The following is a 16,820-nucleotide window of genomic DNA, read 5'->3' as shown; positions in this document are numbered from 1 at the left end:
TTTATTTATTTTTAAGTTTTATTTATTAATTTTTTAAGTACCTAACAACTTTTCTTCTAGTTTAATATTTGACATGAATGAAAGGAATTTTTACTATTGTAGATGGTAAATCAGATAATCCGTCCACATACAAGAGAATTTCTAGCTAAAGGGAAAATATTAATTGGAGAAGCCTAACCAATACCCCCTGCTCTTCTAAGACCAGTATTGGGCTTCCCCAAATGAAGTTTCATCTGTCATAGCTATTTGAGATATTTTAATCTTAAGAAACACACATTCACTCAAACCTTTAATATAGGCTTAATTTTAGATTCATGACAACCGCTCAAGCAGCTGAACAGCTTATGCATATTGTAGAAAATAATGAAAAGGTAACAGATTAATAGTTATTTCTCACATCGTATTATAAACAGCTTTCCGCGGATATAGAATATACACTTATAAGATTAATTAAGTTTTTTTAGCCCCAAAGTGCCGAAGGCACGGGCTAAAATAACTGGTTTTAATCTTATGATTGTACATTTTTATATTCGTAGAAAGCTGGATATAATACGATGCTAGACATAGTTTTGGATGAGAACCGGTTCCTATCAACCGGATTCGAATGAAAACGAGAAAATATATTACACTTTGCAAAGCTTTTCTACATTTAGTATCTGTCCGCATGTCCTTAATTTAGGCACGTCAGGAGAGTCTTATAGTTTTCAAACTCTGCATGATAATTCCTGTAACATGTACAAGTCGTACCAACTTTAAAATCTTCACAAGAAAGTTCGTATGTCCATTTTAAACAAGAAACTTTTTAAACAAATATTTTTTACATGATACAGGGTAGTATATTTTATAACCTAGTTAAATTTCCCCAACCGCTCTCTATCCCCCCCCCCCCCCCAATATATATATAGAAAATATATCTTTATTTTGAACTTCTTCCCCCTGATATGATATAAGTATCCTATTCACTTGATTTTTAAGAATGAGAATCACTTTATTTGCGTTTATCTAAGGATTTTAATTGACTTTTCCGCACCAAATTACTATGAACCGAGTTGATAAACATATTAACGTCATGTGTCTTGTAGCGCTAAAACACTTAAAAGATTTCTTTATTTGAAAACACTCCTACCAATATTATTCAGCAATTTATTTTTCTTATTGGTGATTTTCTATAAAATTTTCATGAATATAAACATGTAAGAGTTTCTTAATAAGAATCACAATAATGATCTATGTGCGTGTGTGTTGCCTTAATGGATATCTTTTCTGTCTTCCTTCCATTCAACTATCTGGTACGAGAACTTCTGTTGAATCAAGCCATACCAGTTTGGTTAAAGGGATACTCTGTCATTTACATTTTATTGATAAGAAGATACACCATAGTAAAATTTATTACAAAAATTTAACATACAGAAATGAGTTCAACTGTTGTTTATAATGTCAATTTCTTTAGTAGCGAAACTACTCTATAATGTATCTTGTCTGTCCATCTTTTTTTGGGGCAAAGCTGGCGTTTACTGGACTCTCTCTCTCTCTCTCTCTCTCTTTGAAAACTCTGTCAAACTTTATGTTTTAAAAAGCATTTTTAAAAGCGAAGCTTTTCTATAATTAGGGTCGGTCCGTCCGTCCGTCACTCCGTACGTCCGTCTGTCCGTCCGTCCGTAACGGATAGCTTTTTTCGTTAATTTAGGCATGTTAGAATTGTCCTATCGATTTCAAACTTTGCATGGTGATTCCTGTAGTAGTTAGGTACGATTTAGAAAGCGTAGCAACTCTATAATCATTACCAAAATGTCCGTACGTCCATTTTAAACATGTTGATTTTTTTACTTTTTTAACAACAAATTTTTATATGATCTAATTATCCGATCGATCTGATTTTTTGTATACTGATTCCTGGGACATCAAAGTAAAATATTATAAGCGAAGCAACTCTACAATTAAGTCCTAAAAATGTAAGTATGTCCATAAACATTATTCTGTATCAAGCAGTTTTTCAACAAATTTACTTACAATTTTGCATCGACTCTTATGCAATTTATATTCTGATTATTCAGTTCTGACATTATACAAGTGTTAATGTCCGTTTGTCCTACCGTTTCAGTGCTTCGCTTTTATGGATGTTGTCATCCTTGTTCTATTGCACGTAATCTTTATTGTAAAGAGGCCAATTTCTCTTGCTGCAAAAAAACATTAAAGTTTGCTGAGCGTTCCTTTAAGCTAAATGATAGTTTTTATAACTTATGCACGTAAGCAACCCATTTTTAGTTCCTAAGGAAGCAATATTACGTTAATTCTTTCTATTCACTATTTTTAAATCTCATAAACTCATTAAGATATTAATTTTGGAAATATTTATAGGCTTTGATTAGTTTTTACTAAGTTTATCTTTGACATAACAATTTTTAAAAGCGAAGCTTTTCTATAATTAGGGTAGGTCCGTACGTCCGTTAGCCCTTTTCGTTAATTTAGGCATGTTAGAATTGTCCTATTGATTTCAAACTTTGCATGGTGATTCCTGTAGTAGTTAGATACGATTTCGAAAGCGTAGCAACTCTATAATCGTTACCAGAATTTCCATATGTCAATTTTAAACATTTTGGTTTACATCAAATTTTTATGCATTATGATTATCCGATTGATCTGACTTTTTAATACGGATTCCTAGGACACCAAAAATGTACAATATTCTAAGCGGATCATCATTTTAATCAATTCCAAAAAATCTAAGTATGTCCTTAGACATTTTCCTACATGTAAGCAGTTTTTCAACAAATTTACTTACAATTTTGTTTCGAATTTTATACATATATATACTGATTATATATATGATATACAAGTGTTAATGTTCGTTTGTCCTACCGTTTCAGAGATTCGCTTTTATGGAGGTTGTCATCCTTGTTTAAACAGGGCTGACAAGTGACAAAACAGTCGTATTATCATAGACATAACGAACGTAATGATGTATGTACAGAGTAGATGCTCTACAGTTAAAAGAATCTTCACATACTAATTCAACCTTTTAGTTCAAATAGCAACGTAGAAATAATAACATTTTTTAAAGAAATCCATTTTTCTCCATGGCATTACTGACGGACCAACGGACAAAATAATGTATATAAGTAATGATTATTTGTAAGAGAAACCCTAAACCCCTAAACAAAAATTTCATCCTTTTTTCTTTGAAATCCGCCACGAAAAAGGATTTTCTCCCTTGTGTCTGTCAGACGTATAAAGTAAATTATTGAGTAGCTTTGTGGCTAGTATATAGTATTATATAACGTGTTAAAATTTGTCCATATGAGAAAAAAAATTAAATCAGCAATTTTTTTATTGAACAATCTGCAATTATTTGTTGTTAATATTAGTGTAGCTACTTATAGAAAACTATGATATTTTTTATGTTCATCTACACGACAGAATAACGCTCTTATCCTATAACAAGTGTGGAAGATATAAAAATGTAAGGTTATACATCTCGTTAATATTTTTTTTGAGTGACTTAATATTTTAACATACTTCTCCATCTTAAAATATCCCTATAAATTTAAGGTTGAGGGTGGAATCCAGCTTCGTGCGGACAGTATTGTTGTATGTGTAGCCAGGGTTGGTGCGGATGATCAGAAAATTGTTACATGTACTCTCAAACAAGCTACTCAGGAACATTGTGGAAAAATTGTACAAAATTTGGATCATGGAAAGAAAACGAAGTTTCCGGTTTCGTCGTTTTTTCACAGTAGCCTTTCTCCTATTTCTAGCCCCTGCGGGGGGCTCTAGCCCTGCGGGGCATATTTTCTAACCCTGCGGGGCAAAAATTAACTTTTACTTAACCTAACCTAACCTAAAATAACCCTTTAAAAGCTACTGTGAAAATACGATGAAACCGGCAACTTCGTTTTCTTTCCATGATCCCAAAATTTTAATCCAAAATCAAGCGTAAATAGGTGTTTTCAACTATAGTTTTTTTATGTTATTACTAGAGTCTTATGAGTGGATTCTCATAGAACTCCCTTTCCCACCCCCTTCTCCCTTATGATTTCTTCTTTTTTTTAGCCACAGATAGGCATAATTTAACCTAAGAATAAAAAAGTTAAGGTCTTTTTTGAAATTTATGTCAATTTTGCTGAATGTTGTTCAGGAGGATTTGGGAGGCCCGCTGCATTCCATGGTAATACCTGGCGAACTTCACTACCTGGAAAAGGATGCTATTGACATGTGGAGCAATAAATCTTAGATCTTTTACTGGACTTGTGGCTGTGACGTTTTTTTCTTTAAAACTTTAATACCGTTGTTGTTAAATACCTCATATTTTACTTATTAAATTATATCAAGTGTAGGTAAAATAGAAATTTTATTTCAAATTATATTTGATAATTTTGGGATGGTATTATTTTTTTGTTAAACTAAATTGGTGCTTATGATTGTTAATTTTTTTTAATATTTTTTTTACAGATTTTTTACTTGTTAATATAAATGTGTATAAAATGATAGAAAATGTTGGATAGTGGAGACAATGATACAGATTATTACAGGTTATTCAATTTTTGACTCATGCAAAAAATATACCTATGCTTTCTTGTATGCTCTTAAGTGACTCTTAAATAAAGGTTGAAAAATACCTATGCATCGCTCTTTTTATCAGATTTTTAGAAGTTTTGAAGTTAGGTTAGGTTAGGTATCTATTTGTCTAACTGTATAAATGATGAGAAACGTCATATTTTTTTTCGAATTTATTGAACTTAGGGACAAAAAACAAATAATTTCTTATTACCGAAGTAGTTGTTTAGGAGCCGTTAGCCTTTTCTATTTGATGATCATATTGATTAAAACTGCACTTTTTAAAAGCGAAGCTTTTCTATAATTAGGGTCGGTCCGTCCGTACGTCCGTCCGTAACGGATGCTTTTTTCGTTAATTTAGACATGTTAGAATTGTCCTATCGATTTCAAATTTTTCATGCTGATTCCTTTAGTAGTTAGGTACGATTTAGAAAGCGTAGCAACTCTATAATCATTACCAAAATGTCCGTACGTCCATTTTAAACATGTTGATTTTTTTTACTTTTTTAAATAGCTTTTTTCGTTAATTAGGCATGTTAGAATTGTCCTATCGATTTCAAATTTTGCATGGTGATTCCTGTAATAGTTAGGTACGAGTTAGAAAGCGTAGCAACTCTATAATCATTACCAGAATGTCCGTACGTCCATTTTAAACATGTTGATTTTTTTTCATTTTTAACAACAAATTTGTAAGTGACCTAATTATCCGATTAGTCTGATTTTTGGTATACTGATTCCTGGGACAACAAAGAACAATGTTATAAGCGAAGCTACTTTATAATCAAGTCCTAAAAATGTAAGTATGTCCATAATCATTATCCTGTATCAAGAAGTTTTTCAACAAATTTACTTACAATTTTGCTTTGACTCTTATACATTTATATTAGGATTATTCAGTTCTGACATTATACAAGTGTTAATGTCCGTTTTTCCTACCGTTTCAGAGCTTCGCTTTTATGGATGTTGTCATCCTTGTTATAAAAATAAAGTACTGAACAGTTTTGGTTACTTAGCACATGAAACAAAAACATTCAAATTATTCATTAGATATATTTATTCAAATTCTAATATATTTCTTCAAAATTTTTATATATGTACTTTATTTCATTACATTTTTAATGATGTAGTGCAAATAGATCATTTATAATGAGAAAAAATTTTAACAATATTTCCTACAATATCATGAAATTGATATCTTTAAATTTGAAATTTTTGCAGAAATTTGGTGCTCGATTTTAAAATTCAACAGCTGCAAGGTCTTTTGGTATTTGCAGGTAAATTGTTTGGTGCTTCCAATCAAAGTGCCGGTTGATACCGCCTCTCCATCTTATTTTTGAAATAACTTTAAAGTAAAGGATCATTTTCTCTCTCTTATGCCTTATTTTCTGGGGCTTCTCAGTACCTAATATAATATAACCTAACCTGATCTAAACTAAAAAAAATGAAAAACTACACCAACCCCCCTTTTCAATTTATTTTAAAAATAAGTGAATCGGGGGGGGGGGGGGTGATGTATAATTACACTTCTTCGATTACTTCCAATCAAAAATACTTTAATAAATTCGCCACTTATTCATTATAGATTCTTCACAATCAATTAAAGGCTTTTGAGTTTAATCTTTTGTATTTTAATTCACATGGGTATTAAATTTCCAAACAACATACTACCAACTGTTTAAACATTTCTTTGTGAGAAATTTCCGCCTATTCAATACCATTTCTCCTAGTGTTAACAAAATCTCCGCCCACTATATTTATCGGTATATTCGCATTTGTAATTACATCCTTTGACAGACAGCACCCTACTTGTTGACCTTTAAATATATCCCAACAGTTTTAGTGTTTTCAAATCCTTTATGAAGTATGGATTAATATCGTTTAAGTGGGAAATATTCATATTTTATTCAATTCTGAATATGTTAAGGTCTTTCAGTTAGAATGTACGTAAAATTAGTTGAAACTACTTGAAAATATATTTTTTTTGATGTATATTTTTGAGAATACAAATGTATTTAGGTCAGACTAGATCAGGAAAGAAAGAAGTCTTACAGGTATTTTTAAAAGCGAAGCTTTTTATAATTAAGGTCCGTACGTCCGTCCGTCCGTCTGGAACGGAGAGCTTTTCCCGTTAATTTAGGCAGGTTAAAATTGTGCTATCGATTTCAAACTTTGCACGGTGATTCTTGTAGTAGTTAGGTATGCTATAGAAAGCACGGTAGCTCAATAACCGTTCGAAATGATAATGTTTGTTTGTCCTACCGTTTCAGAGCTTCTCTTTTATGTATGTTGTCATCCTTGTTATTTAACCACTTTCTTATCAATTTAAATCATGTGATATAAGCTTTATACCTATCTATCGATGCAAATGTTTCATTTCATAGTTTCATAATCCATTTTTATGAGCACATTGTGTTGATACGTTGTATTAATGGATATAGAATATGTGGATATCGTGACAGGGGAATTATTGTCTTTGCTAAGATAGTCCTTAGTCATTGGACAGTACGTTTCTTCATGGTAAGATAGGGTATCATATGGGTTAAAGTATCAATGGGGGGAGGGGTACGGTATATTAGCCAGCTGGGAAAAACATTTTTTCAGGATGAACAAGAATTTCTCACATTATCCACGTATTCTGTTTCCATTCTTGCAGTGTTTCGGAGCCGGGAGACGTGGAGCCGCCATATTTTGCTGGAGCCGTATTTTTCGTTAAAAAACGGCTCCGGCTACGGACTAGATAAATAAAGAGATTTTTTATAAATTATAATTTGGTAACTCTGTTTTTTCATGTGCAAGTGCCCCTTTTAAGTTTTTCAAGTCCATTTTTATCAAAAATTGAACTTTCAAAACCTTCAAAAGTCAAAAATAGACTTGGGAGAGAAAAAAATAAGTCGAGTTTTTTTTTTTATTTTAGGTCGGAGCCGGAGCCGTATCATCAAAGACGGCTCCGCGGAGCCGCACCAAAATCAAACGGCTCCGACATTCTTGTATTTTATGTCTATATGTTTCAGGAAAGAGCTTTAAATCTAGCTGGACTTGGTTCCAAGATAATTAACCTAAAAATAATAGAAATTGCCAAAGCACAAAGCAGGTTGGTCAGGTTTTAGCAATCTTTTGGTTGAAATCTTTTTATATTATTTTACCATTTTAACTTTTAATTTAAGGTAATTAGAAAAATATTTTTAATTAGTACCTAAGTAATTTTTTTTTTGAAATTTCATACCTTTCCTTTTTTCTTAGATACAGAGACATATCACAGTCTTCTGAAAATACAGGTAAATATATTTTTTTTATTTATTATTAAAATAATTAACTAAAGAGCTTTGATAATGGTCAGGTTATCATGATTATTTAGATTTTAAAATTAAGTGTTAACCTAGTAGAATTTAGAAAGCGTAGCAACTCTATCATAACTATCCATTACTAAAAAGTCCGTATGTTCAATTTCAACATAATCAAACATTTCAAAATCATTTCTGTTACTTTAATAGGCGTAAAAAATAAGGTCACCCTATATAGGTAACTCTGTTCAAAGGTCCGTATTTTTTTGTTGTGCTATGCTTTTATGGATATTTTCATTATTATATACAAAAGATTTTATATTTGAAATTTTAGGAGCCTCCCCAAGTGCAATGGACTCTTACTCTAACCCCTACACGTCACCTATCCCAGACTCTCCTCCGCCCTCCCATAACTCTCCAGCTGCCTCATCATCCAGCTCCTCTATTGATTCAGTAAATTCAACAACTTCTAGGTAGTTATGAAATAAATAACTTTGTAATGAAAGAAGCATAGGATTATAAATATTTATGGCAATTAAAATATCTACCTTTGAAAGTAGAATGTAAAAATTTATATACTACCTATCATACGTTTTTTTTAGCGGTTAAGAACAATTTTTATCATCTGTACTCAGTGTTTTTTTCAGTGTGAGGGTTTTTGTTAAGCTTAGTTTTTTTTAAAGAGGGGGGGACACACCATCATATCCCCTTTGGGGTTTGCCCCTAGTGGCTAGGGGCGAAGCCAATAATGCAACTATAGAACACAATAGTAAAATTATACCTACCATACATGTAGGTATATAATTCTTCAGAAGCTATTATTTTAATAAATATATTATTTTATCTGAAAGTAGCCACAGAGAAGTAGACGGGAGCCTACCAATGCATCCAGATGTCAGATTGAAACCATTGCCATTCTTCAGGATACATGATATTCTGTTGAAGCCGACTAGTCTCCAGACATCCAGTAATGCGAGACTACAGGTAGGTACTAGGCATCTAACCGTATAAACTTACCTTAAATTATCTTTGCAATTTAAATGCATTTAAACTTAGATAAGTGAACAAAAATTTTTTTTTATCCTTTTCTATGATATATTGTATGCAAATATAACTGAAAGAATTAAAAAAATTTACCAAGTAGTTTTCAAAATACTTTAAATTTTTTACTCTTGTGATATATGCCATGCCTCTTTTAAAGATATAAAATTTTTCTAAATAGCATATCAACATTTTAGTGGCGCTAAATTATTAGGTATTTTTTTTTTTAATTCTATTTTTAACAGTCTTTTCGTTAAATGTGCTTCTTTATTAAAAGATTAAGGAAAACTATATGATTTTAGGATCAAACTTGTCAATTTTATTTGACTCCCAGCCAAGCCAACCAAATCAGTCAGTCAAGCTGCAAGTAAGTAAAAGTTATTTTGAAAAACTTTGCAAGGACGTCCAATTTTTTTCTTTGTAGGAGGGGGGTGTTGGGTGAAAAATGAGATTTATTATGGTTTGGGGGGATTCTAATGTATTCCCCTTCCCTCTTTGACATCATTTCAAGGCAGACTCAGGACTTAAATTTTTTTTTGTAGAAATGAGAAAGGAAGGCCTGAATACAGGATGCAAATTCAGATGCGTTTTAGTTTGCTAGAAACATCATGTTTACAGGTATCATTTAAATTTCTTAAAATGACTCTACAATTGTTGTCCGCGGATAATAAAATGGATTAATACCTGTTTTGTTGGCCCTTAGTTTCAGAAGGACTGGGTCAACAAAAAAGGGACTAATTCATTGACTTGTAATTTGTTTTTCAAATACAATTGTTTAGAATATACCTAGGTTTATTTTTGCAGCATGGGTAAGAACCAGTTTAAATCCAGCGTAAATTAATAGGATTGGTAGCCATACTGGAATAAATATCAGACATTTAGTTAATGAATTGTTCATTGATTATTATTGAATAAATCCAAATTTTAATTTTGCAAAAATCTTCAAAAGTGACTTTGTTCTAATGAATCTCTATTTTTATTGATTATACCAAATATTGTCTCTGAGACTGAAATATATTAATTGATTATTTGCAGGAGGATTATTTCCCGAGCAGCATCTCTGTCAAGGTGAATGGTAAGATGTGTCCCCTGCCTTCTATTGCACCAAGCAACAAACCGGGCGCTGATATTAGACGTCCACCAAAGTAAGCATTTATTTTATTTTGTTCATCGTGGTTAGATTTAAATTTTTAACTTTTAGCAAGCTGTAAACGCAACAGCATTTTTATTGTTTTGCAAATCCTTACCACTGCACTGTTTTTATGTGAGAGAAAAATTAAAAATCCTGTAGGTAATGCTTACCAGTTTTTGTACAACTCAATCTTTTTACGACCTATTGAGTTGTCTTACCCTAGACAAAAAAAGCTAACCTACCCATGTGAAAAAAGTCATATATTTGTGACGTTAGAATATAACAGTGGGAATAAGTGTCTTTTATAGCATGTAATGATATGTTTTGTTTACCGTGATTTTTATGCACCTTGAACTTATAAAAACGTTTGATATTATTTAAGATTTTTTTCTTCATATACCCGTGGTCGAGCTTAATTTTTTCGATCCTCAAGTTAACTTCATAGAAATCTGGATTTTTTAACCAAAAAATATGTAACATTAGTGCTGAAATGCCAAATGTCTTAACATCATTTCCACTAGTTTGTGAATAGCCTCCAGTAAGTCAACATCCACTGTCGAACCCTCGCAATTATTAGATGTACCATATTTTTCTTTGCTCAAGAATCAGCAGTCACAAATGATTTACGTTAACCATTGATAGCTGTCAAGTCCTCTGATTTATAAATAAGAACAATAATGACCCCCCCCCCCCCCTACCCCTTTCATTTTATATTTTTTTAGGCCAGTGAATATTACTGCCCTGTGTAAATTGAACTCGACCTCACCCAATGGAGTTCAGGTAAGGATTTTTCAGTTTCGCTTCGAAACCGATTAATATCTGGGTGAATAAGAAACTGTTCACAGCCTTCGGCATCCCCTGTCTAACAAAACTGGTTTTTTATTTTTTTTATTTTCGCGGAAAGGTTTATAATACGATGCGATAAATAATTAGGTATTTCAGTATAGCTCTCAATCCAATCCGCTGGATTAGAACCGGTTGAGCCATTCTTAAAAATCATTGATTGTCCATCGTATATTAGACGGTTTTCCACTAATAGTAAAATAACAGTTGCAAGTGTATAGATGTTGATAGTTGAAATAAGAATTTTTCTACTTTTTATCTTAGGACTTTAAATTGGTATGAAATTCTAAGATTATTTTTTTTATAATTTTTAAGTCTTTACATGTAACAAAATTTAATTAAATTTAAAAAAGTCAAGATGTTTTATTTTGTATTTAAGGGGGATGTGGAAAATAACCATTTGGGCAGGGGGGGGGGGGGGTTTACTCGAGAACCCTTAGAGCTAGAGGGAGCTAATTTTGGATTTAAGCTTCTATGGGGCCAAAGTTACTTTTAAAATTATCGTCACCCCCACCCCCCCCCCCAAAAAAAAAAAAAATTAGGGGGGGGGGGGGGCGGGTGGGTTATATTATAGGGTGTTTCTCATAAACGACTTGAGATAAATGGAGCAAACCTTAGAATACAAGTTTTATAGGCCTATATTAGATTTTAGAATTATCGTTGACCACCCACCCACCTCCAAACCCCTAATTTAGGGGGGGGGGCGGGTGGATTATACTATAGGGTGTTTCTCATAAACGACTTGAGATAAATGGAGCAAACCTTAGGATACAAGTTTTGTAGGCCTATATATGATTTTAGAATTATCCTTGACCACCCACCCACCCCCAAACCCCTAATTGAGGGGGGGGGGGAAATGTGGTGACTCGTCACACGACATACCAGCAATTTTATTTTGGGTGCTTCTCCCTTAGTTTTAGAGATAATTGGATGAAATCTTTTGGGCTGGGTCACTAATTACCCCAACTATTGGTATCTTTTACAAAAAACGGCGGCGGGACCGCCGTTCCCGTCGCCCGCCGCCGTTTTCCGCCGCCACCAAAAAATTTTTTTATTTTTTATTGCATTTCTCGCCGAATTAGGCAATTTGGAATCATTTGAGACTATGTTATTTTTTTCAAAATTTTTTTGTTTTTTTACTTTTTTTTCAAATTCTCGTTTATGAAGGTATACCTATCTTAAATACAGTACAATTCGAATCATTTGAGACCATGTTATTTTTTTCAAAAATTTTTCCTCTTACAAGCAACCCTGCGGGGAGACTTTTTGGAGGCAATTTGGAATCATTTGAGACCATGTTATTTTTTTCAAAAAATTTTCCTCTTACAAGCAACCCTGCGGGGAGACTTAGTCATTTTTTTCAAATTCTCGTTTATAAAGGTATATCTTAAATACAGTATGCTACTCCCTTAGTTTTAGAGATAATTGGATGAAATCTTTTTGATTGTGTCACTAATTACCCCAAGTTTTGGTATCTTTAAAAAAACGGCGGCGGGACCGCTGCTTTCACCGTCCGCCACCGTTTTCCGCCGCCACCAAAAAAAAAAATTTTATTGCATTTCTCGCCGAATTGGGCAATTTGGAATCATTTGAGACCATGTTATTTTTTCAAAAATTTTTCCTCTTACAAGCAACCCTGCGGGGAGACTTTAAGATATACCTTCATAAACGAGAATTTGAAAAAAAATGACTAAGTCCCCCCCGCAGGGTTGCTTGTTAGGGGAAAAATTTTTGAAAAAAATAACATTGTCTCAAATGATTCCAAATTGCCCAATTCGGCGAGAAATGCAATAAAAATTTTTTTTGGTGGCGGCGGAAAACGGTGGCGGGCACGGGAGCGGCGGTCCCGCCGCCGTTTTTTTTAAAGATACCAATAGTTGGGGTAATTAGTGACCCAGCCCAAAAGATTTCATCCAATTATCTCTAAAACTAAGGGAGTAGCACCCAAAATAAAATTGCTGGTATGTCGTGTGACGAGTCACCACATTTCCCCCCCCCTTTACCCGCCCCCCCCCCTTTACCCGCCCCCCCCCTTTACTCGCCCCCCCCCCTTAATTAGGGGTTTGGGGGTGGGTGGGTGGTCAAGGATAATTCTAAAATCATATATAGGCCTACAAAACTTGTATCCTAAGGTTTGCTCCATTTATCTCAAGTCGTTTATGAGAAACACCCTATAGTATAATCCACCCGCCCCCCCCTAAAAAAAAAAAAATTTGGGGGGGGGGGTGGGGGGTCGACGATAATTTTAAAAGTAACTTTGGCCCCATAGAAGCTTAAATCCAAAATTAGCTCCCTCTAGCTCTAAGGGTTCTCGAGTAAACCCCCCCCCCCTGCCCAAATGGTTATTTTCCACATCCCCCTTTTAATTTAATACGTAAAGAAAATATTTTTGATTTTATTTGTGGTTTTAATAATTTTTTATTGGGTTAAATATGAAATTTTAATCCTTAATTTGAGTGGAATATTTGTTTAATGAACATCTGTAGAGCTCTCATAATTTCCAAATAATATCATATTTCAACTTTTATATTTGTTTTAATTTGCGTTTTAATTTTTTCTTTTCTTGGTTTATTTAATCAATGATATTGTTACATGACACCATATTGGCTATTTCAAGAGTGAAACTTATGAAAGGGATATGTAAGAAATGTTATTTTATTTAACTTGGCAAACTTTTATGTTAAGTACTTTTAGATCGAATTGTACTTGATGATATAACAAATGTAAAAATGTAAAGGGGGTATATTTAGCTAAGAAAAGTTTTTAACTTCTATGATGATTCTATATGAATTAGATACTTTGATTTTGAGAGTGTTGTTTTAATTCTGTCTTTTGAATGAAACAATATCTTCCGTCTTTCACATGTGTAATAAGGACGAATATTTTCGATCTAAATCAATTTGAATGATAAATATTTGAGTATATATCTTGTTATTAAGGTGAGTTGGGCAGTTGAGTCAGCAAAGATGTTTACTGTCAGCTTTTATCTTGTGGAAAGTCTTAATTATCAAGACCTATTAAACAGGTAAACACAAATATATAGTCTATAGTGTTAGAGGATAATTCGTAATAAGGGTTTCTGGTGTTCTAAAACTATTTCAAAAAGCTGTAGTTGAATTTACATCTTTTCCTGTTTGTTAAATGCATTTTACAAATAAAAGCATTGTTTTTAGTTTGAAAGAGAAGGGTGAACGCCATCCTGACTTTACCAAAGCTTTAATCAAAGAAAAGTTGAAAGATGTTGATTCGGAAATCTCGACCACAACGTGCAAGGTAAGATTACTCTATGGTATTTTTTATTCGCAGCCACTCAAATTTTTAATCCTCTTTTGACGTTCATCTTAGTATTTATTGAAACTAGTTGATATGATTTACAAAAATACCTGATTTTATTTATCTTGAATATTGCTTCTGAAGTTTAATTAAATTACCTTTTTTTTTAAAATTTTTTAACCCTGTTGGCCGGTTTGGGTCATATCCTGTCCTATTTAGTACTTAATATGGTGCTTTCCCCGAAAGTGACTATAATGCACCAAACTTCCACCCCTCTGTTTTGAAAACCTGATCTAAAGTATTAAACAAACAAATGAAGAACTACATCTCCTTATTTCAATTTATTTCAAAATTATAAGTAGGGTTCTGTGCTTGATTAGGCACTTTTAGGAAAACCACTAGTAATATTTTATTTTATTTTTCAGGTATCCTTGGCATGTCCATTGGGTAAGATGCGGATGCGAGTCCCGTGTCGGCCCAACACTTGTGAGCACCTTCAGACCTTTGATGCTGAGCTTTTCCTTCAAATGAACCAGAAGAAACCGCAGTGGACTTGTCCTGTGTGTAACAAAGATGCTCTCTATGAGAGTCTTATTATTGATGGATATTTCAGCGAGCTCATCAGGTAAGTTTAAATATATCCGCAAAATAATCATTTATATAACTTTTACCTATATAACAGTGTTTTTAATAATCCAAGTTAAAAATGAACAAATTATATTTCAAGGAGTGACCGTCTACCCGAGGGAGAGCACGAAGTAGTTCTGAATGAAGATGGATCTTGGCAACCCTTGCCTCCAAAGGACGAAAATGTCCAGAACATTGCTGGTGGGGCATCTCAGGTAATTGAACATTCAATGGTTGCTATTCTTTTTTTACCCTAACTCGTTACAAAATATTAATTTAGCCACGGTCAGCCGAACGGCTGATTATAAGCCTTTTCTAAGCCGCGCGGCTGATAGTGGCTGCGGCTTCCGAGCTTTCATGACAGTAATTAAATGAAACATTTTTTAATTGCAAATGTTAATATTTAAGACTTAATATTTTGTAGGATTTTGTGCCAATTGACGACGATTCTGATGATGAAGACCACGGCGAAGTTAACCAAAATGCTGCCGAAGCAGCCAGCACCAACAAAACCAATGGTGTCAAACGTCCTTTAATGGACGACGACATCATAACTTTGGACAGTGATAGCGAGACAGAAGAACCGGAGGCTAAACGCGCAATGTATTCACCTTCTGGCTCACCTGACAGCGATATCATTGTACTTAGTGATGTTGAATAAGAAGTACTGGCCAATTGAATTGAAAACAAGAATTTTTGGCGGGAGATTAATGTTGACTAATGAGAATGCATGAATGCAGACATAACAGTGATGATTTACAATAAAAATTGGGATAAAATACCCTTGGCTCACATAACAATGGCTCCATTGTTAAATGTGAAGTCAAAAAAGAAAGTAGATGTTATTGATGGGAAATTTATTTATTAATAAAGATTCTTGGCCCGAATGTTACCTTTAAACAGACATTTACACCACATATTGATCATGATACAAATTCTATTGTCCAACCACCAAGAACATAGTTACCATAACACATGAATAGCAATAGTCATTGTGAACATGATACTAACTTTTTAAACTGTGTCTATTGTAGTTACTAAACCTTTATTCAGATTGTTTCAACATTGTCTATTAAGTTTAAAGCCAGCTACACTACATTTTACCTAAACCCATGAATCTTGATATATAAAAAATGCTGGCCCTATTTTGTTGAAAAGAATTCATGGGTTACCAATGATCTAACTAAGATCGCACAATATACGCATTATAGGTATATTGTACGCACTGAACACCAACTTTTTCTCTGGAAAAAGTTACCCAAACAAGTAACATTATGATTTGAGTTTTTAAAAATTCTACATGTTTTCAGTTGTTATTTTGTTACGACTTTATTATTATTATGATGATGTACCTGTATTGTTTTCATTATACTCGCATACTAGAACAGAAAAACAAATGCAAAACAATTTTTAACTTATTCTTTTGCAGGTATTAACAAAAATATTACAAAAAAATATATTACTAAAGATACATTAAAACTTATCCGGTGTTATTTATATCTATTAAATCGTCCCGCCCTGACAAATTTTGTTAAAATTTTTTACCCCCAACCAAAATGTGGTTTAATTATGCCAAAAAAATTGACACATGCAAAATATTTTTTCTTTAGTGCAAAAATTGCCCCCATTTTGTTGTTAAATTTCAGGTTTATACCTATCGACACACTAGAATTGAAAGTTTGTAACAATCTTTAAAATTGAGATTACACAAAAGCTTTAAAAATAGTACTAAAAACAGGTCTTTTTGCAGATTTTAAAAACTTTGCAGTGCTTGTGTGGTCGCAATTTTTGCATTACAGAAAAAATATTTTGCATGGGTCATTTTTTTTGCATAAATCAACATCATTTTGGCTGGGGGTTAAAATTTTAACAAAATGTTTCTAGGGCGGGACGATTTAATACCTATTTCCTTATTTTTGTTCCTATGGAATTTTTTTTTCTTGCTGTAGAAGGGCAAATATGCCATTTTGTAAACTTGGCCTGTGCCACGGAAAGAGAGAAATTGAGGGGACATTGGACTGTAAAATATATTTTTTGTCCCCTAAAGTTTCTAACACGTTCTGCTATTG

General features: G+C 33.0%; 2 protein-coding genes across 3 annotated transcripts in view; both read left to right on the top strand.

The window, feature by feature from the left end:
• Window positions 1–4,450, top strand: part of Dph5 (diphthine methyl ester synthase) — a 19,625-nt gene extending 15,175 nt beyond the window's left edge. Inside the window, exons 12-14 of the mRNA XM_080152848.1 lie at window positions 311–371; window positions 3,550–3,659; window positions 4,138–4,450. Coding sequence (XP_080008974.1) covers window positions 311–371; window positions 3,550–3,659; window positions 4,138–4,231 — 265 coding nt within the window. The 3' untranslated portion in view covers window positions 4,232–4,450. The remainder of the gene's footprint in view (window positions 1–310; window positions 372–3,549; window positions 3,660–4,137) is intronic.
• LOC145313427 (E3 SUMO-protein ligase PIAS2-like) lies at window positions 4,426–16,820 on the top strand. 2 transcript variants are annotated; one of them, XM_080152846.1, is made up of 16 exons: window positions 4,426–4,529; window positions 5,773–5,828; window positions 6,571–6,605; window positions 7,566–7,645; window positions 7,795–7,829; window positions 8,170–8,308; window positions 8,690–8,819; window positions 9,179–9,243; window positions 9,419–9,494; window positions 9,912–10,021; window positions 10,731–10,788; window positions 13,791–13,876; window positions 14,025–14,124; window positions 14,550–14,749; window positions 14,852–14,966; window positions 15,176–16,820. In XM_080152846.1, exons 1-16 carry the CDS (start codon window positions 4,492–4,494, stop codon window positions 15,410–15,412), a joined length of 1,560 nt encoding a protein of 519 aa, XP_080008972.1. In that variant the 5' UTR covers window positions 4,426–4,491; the 3' UTR covers window positions 15,413–16,820. The 2 variants fall into 2 exon arrangements, with proteins under 2 accessions (XP_080008972.1, XP_080008971.1); XM_080152845.1 differs by having other exon boundaries at window positions 8,687–8,819.

This window comes from Acartia tonsa, chromosome 3 (genome assembly GCF_053477335.1).
Source record: "Acartia tonsa isolate MP-2025a chromosome 3, ASM5347733v1, whole genome shotgun sequence".
NCBI lineage: Eukaryota > Metazoa > Arthropoda > Copepoda > Calanoida > Acartiidae > Acartia > Acartia tonsa.
This window is presented reverse-complemented; position numbering and strand designations above follow the sequence as displayed.

Coding starts and splice junctions, on each gene's coding strand:
- LOC145313427 (XM_080152845.1), top strand. CDS start 4,492: ATGTTGGATAGTGGAGACAATGATACAGATTATTACAG. Junction 5,829..6,570: donor AGGTCTTTTGGTATTTGCAG/GTAAATTGTTTG, acceptor AAATGTATTTAG/GTCAGACTAGATCAGGAAAG. Junction 14,750..14,851: donor TATTTCAGCGAGCTCATCAG/GTAAGTTTAAAT, acceptor TTATATTTCAAG/GAGTGACCGTCTACCCGAGG.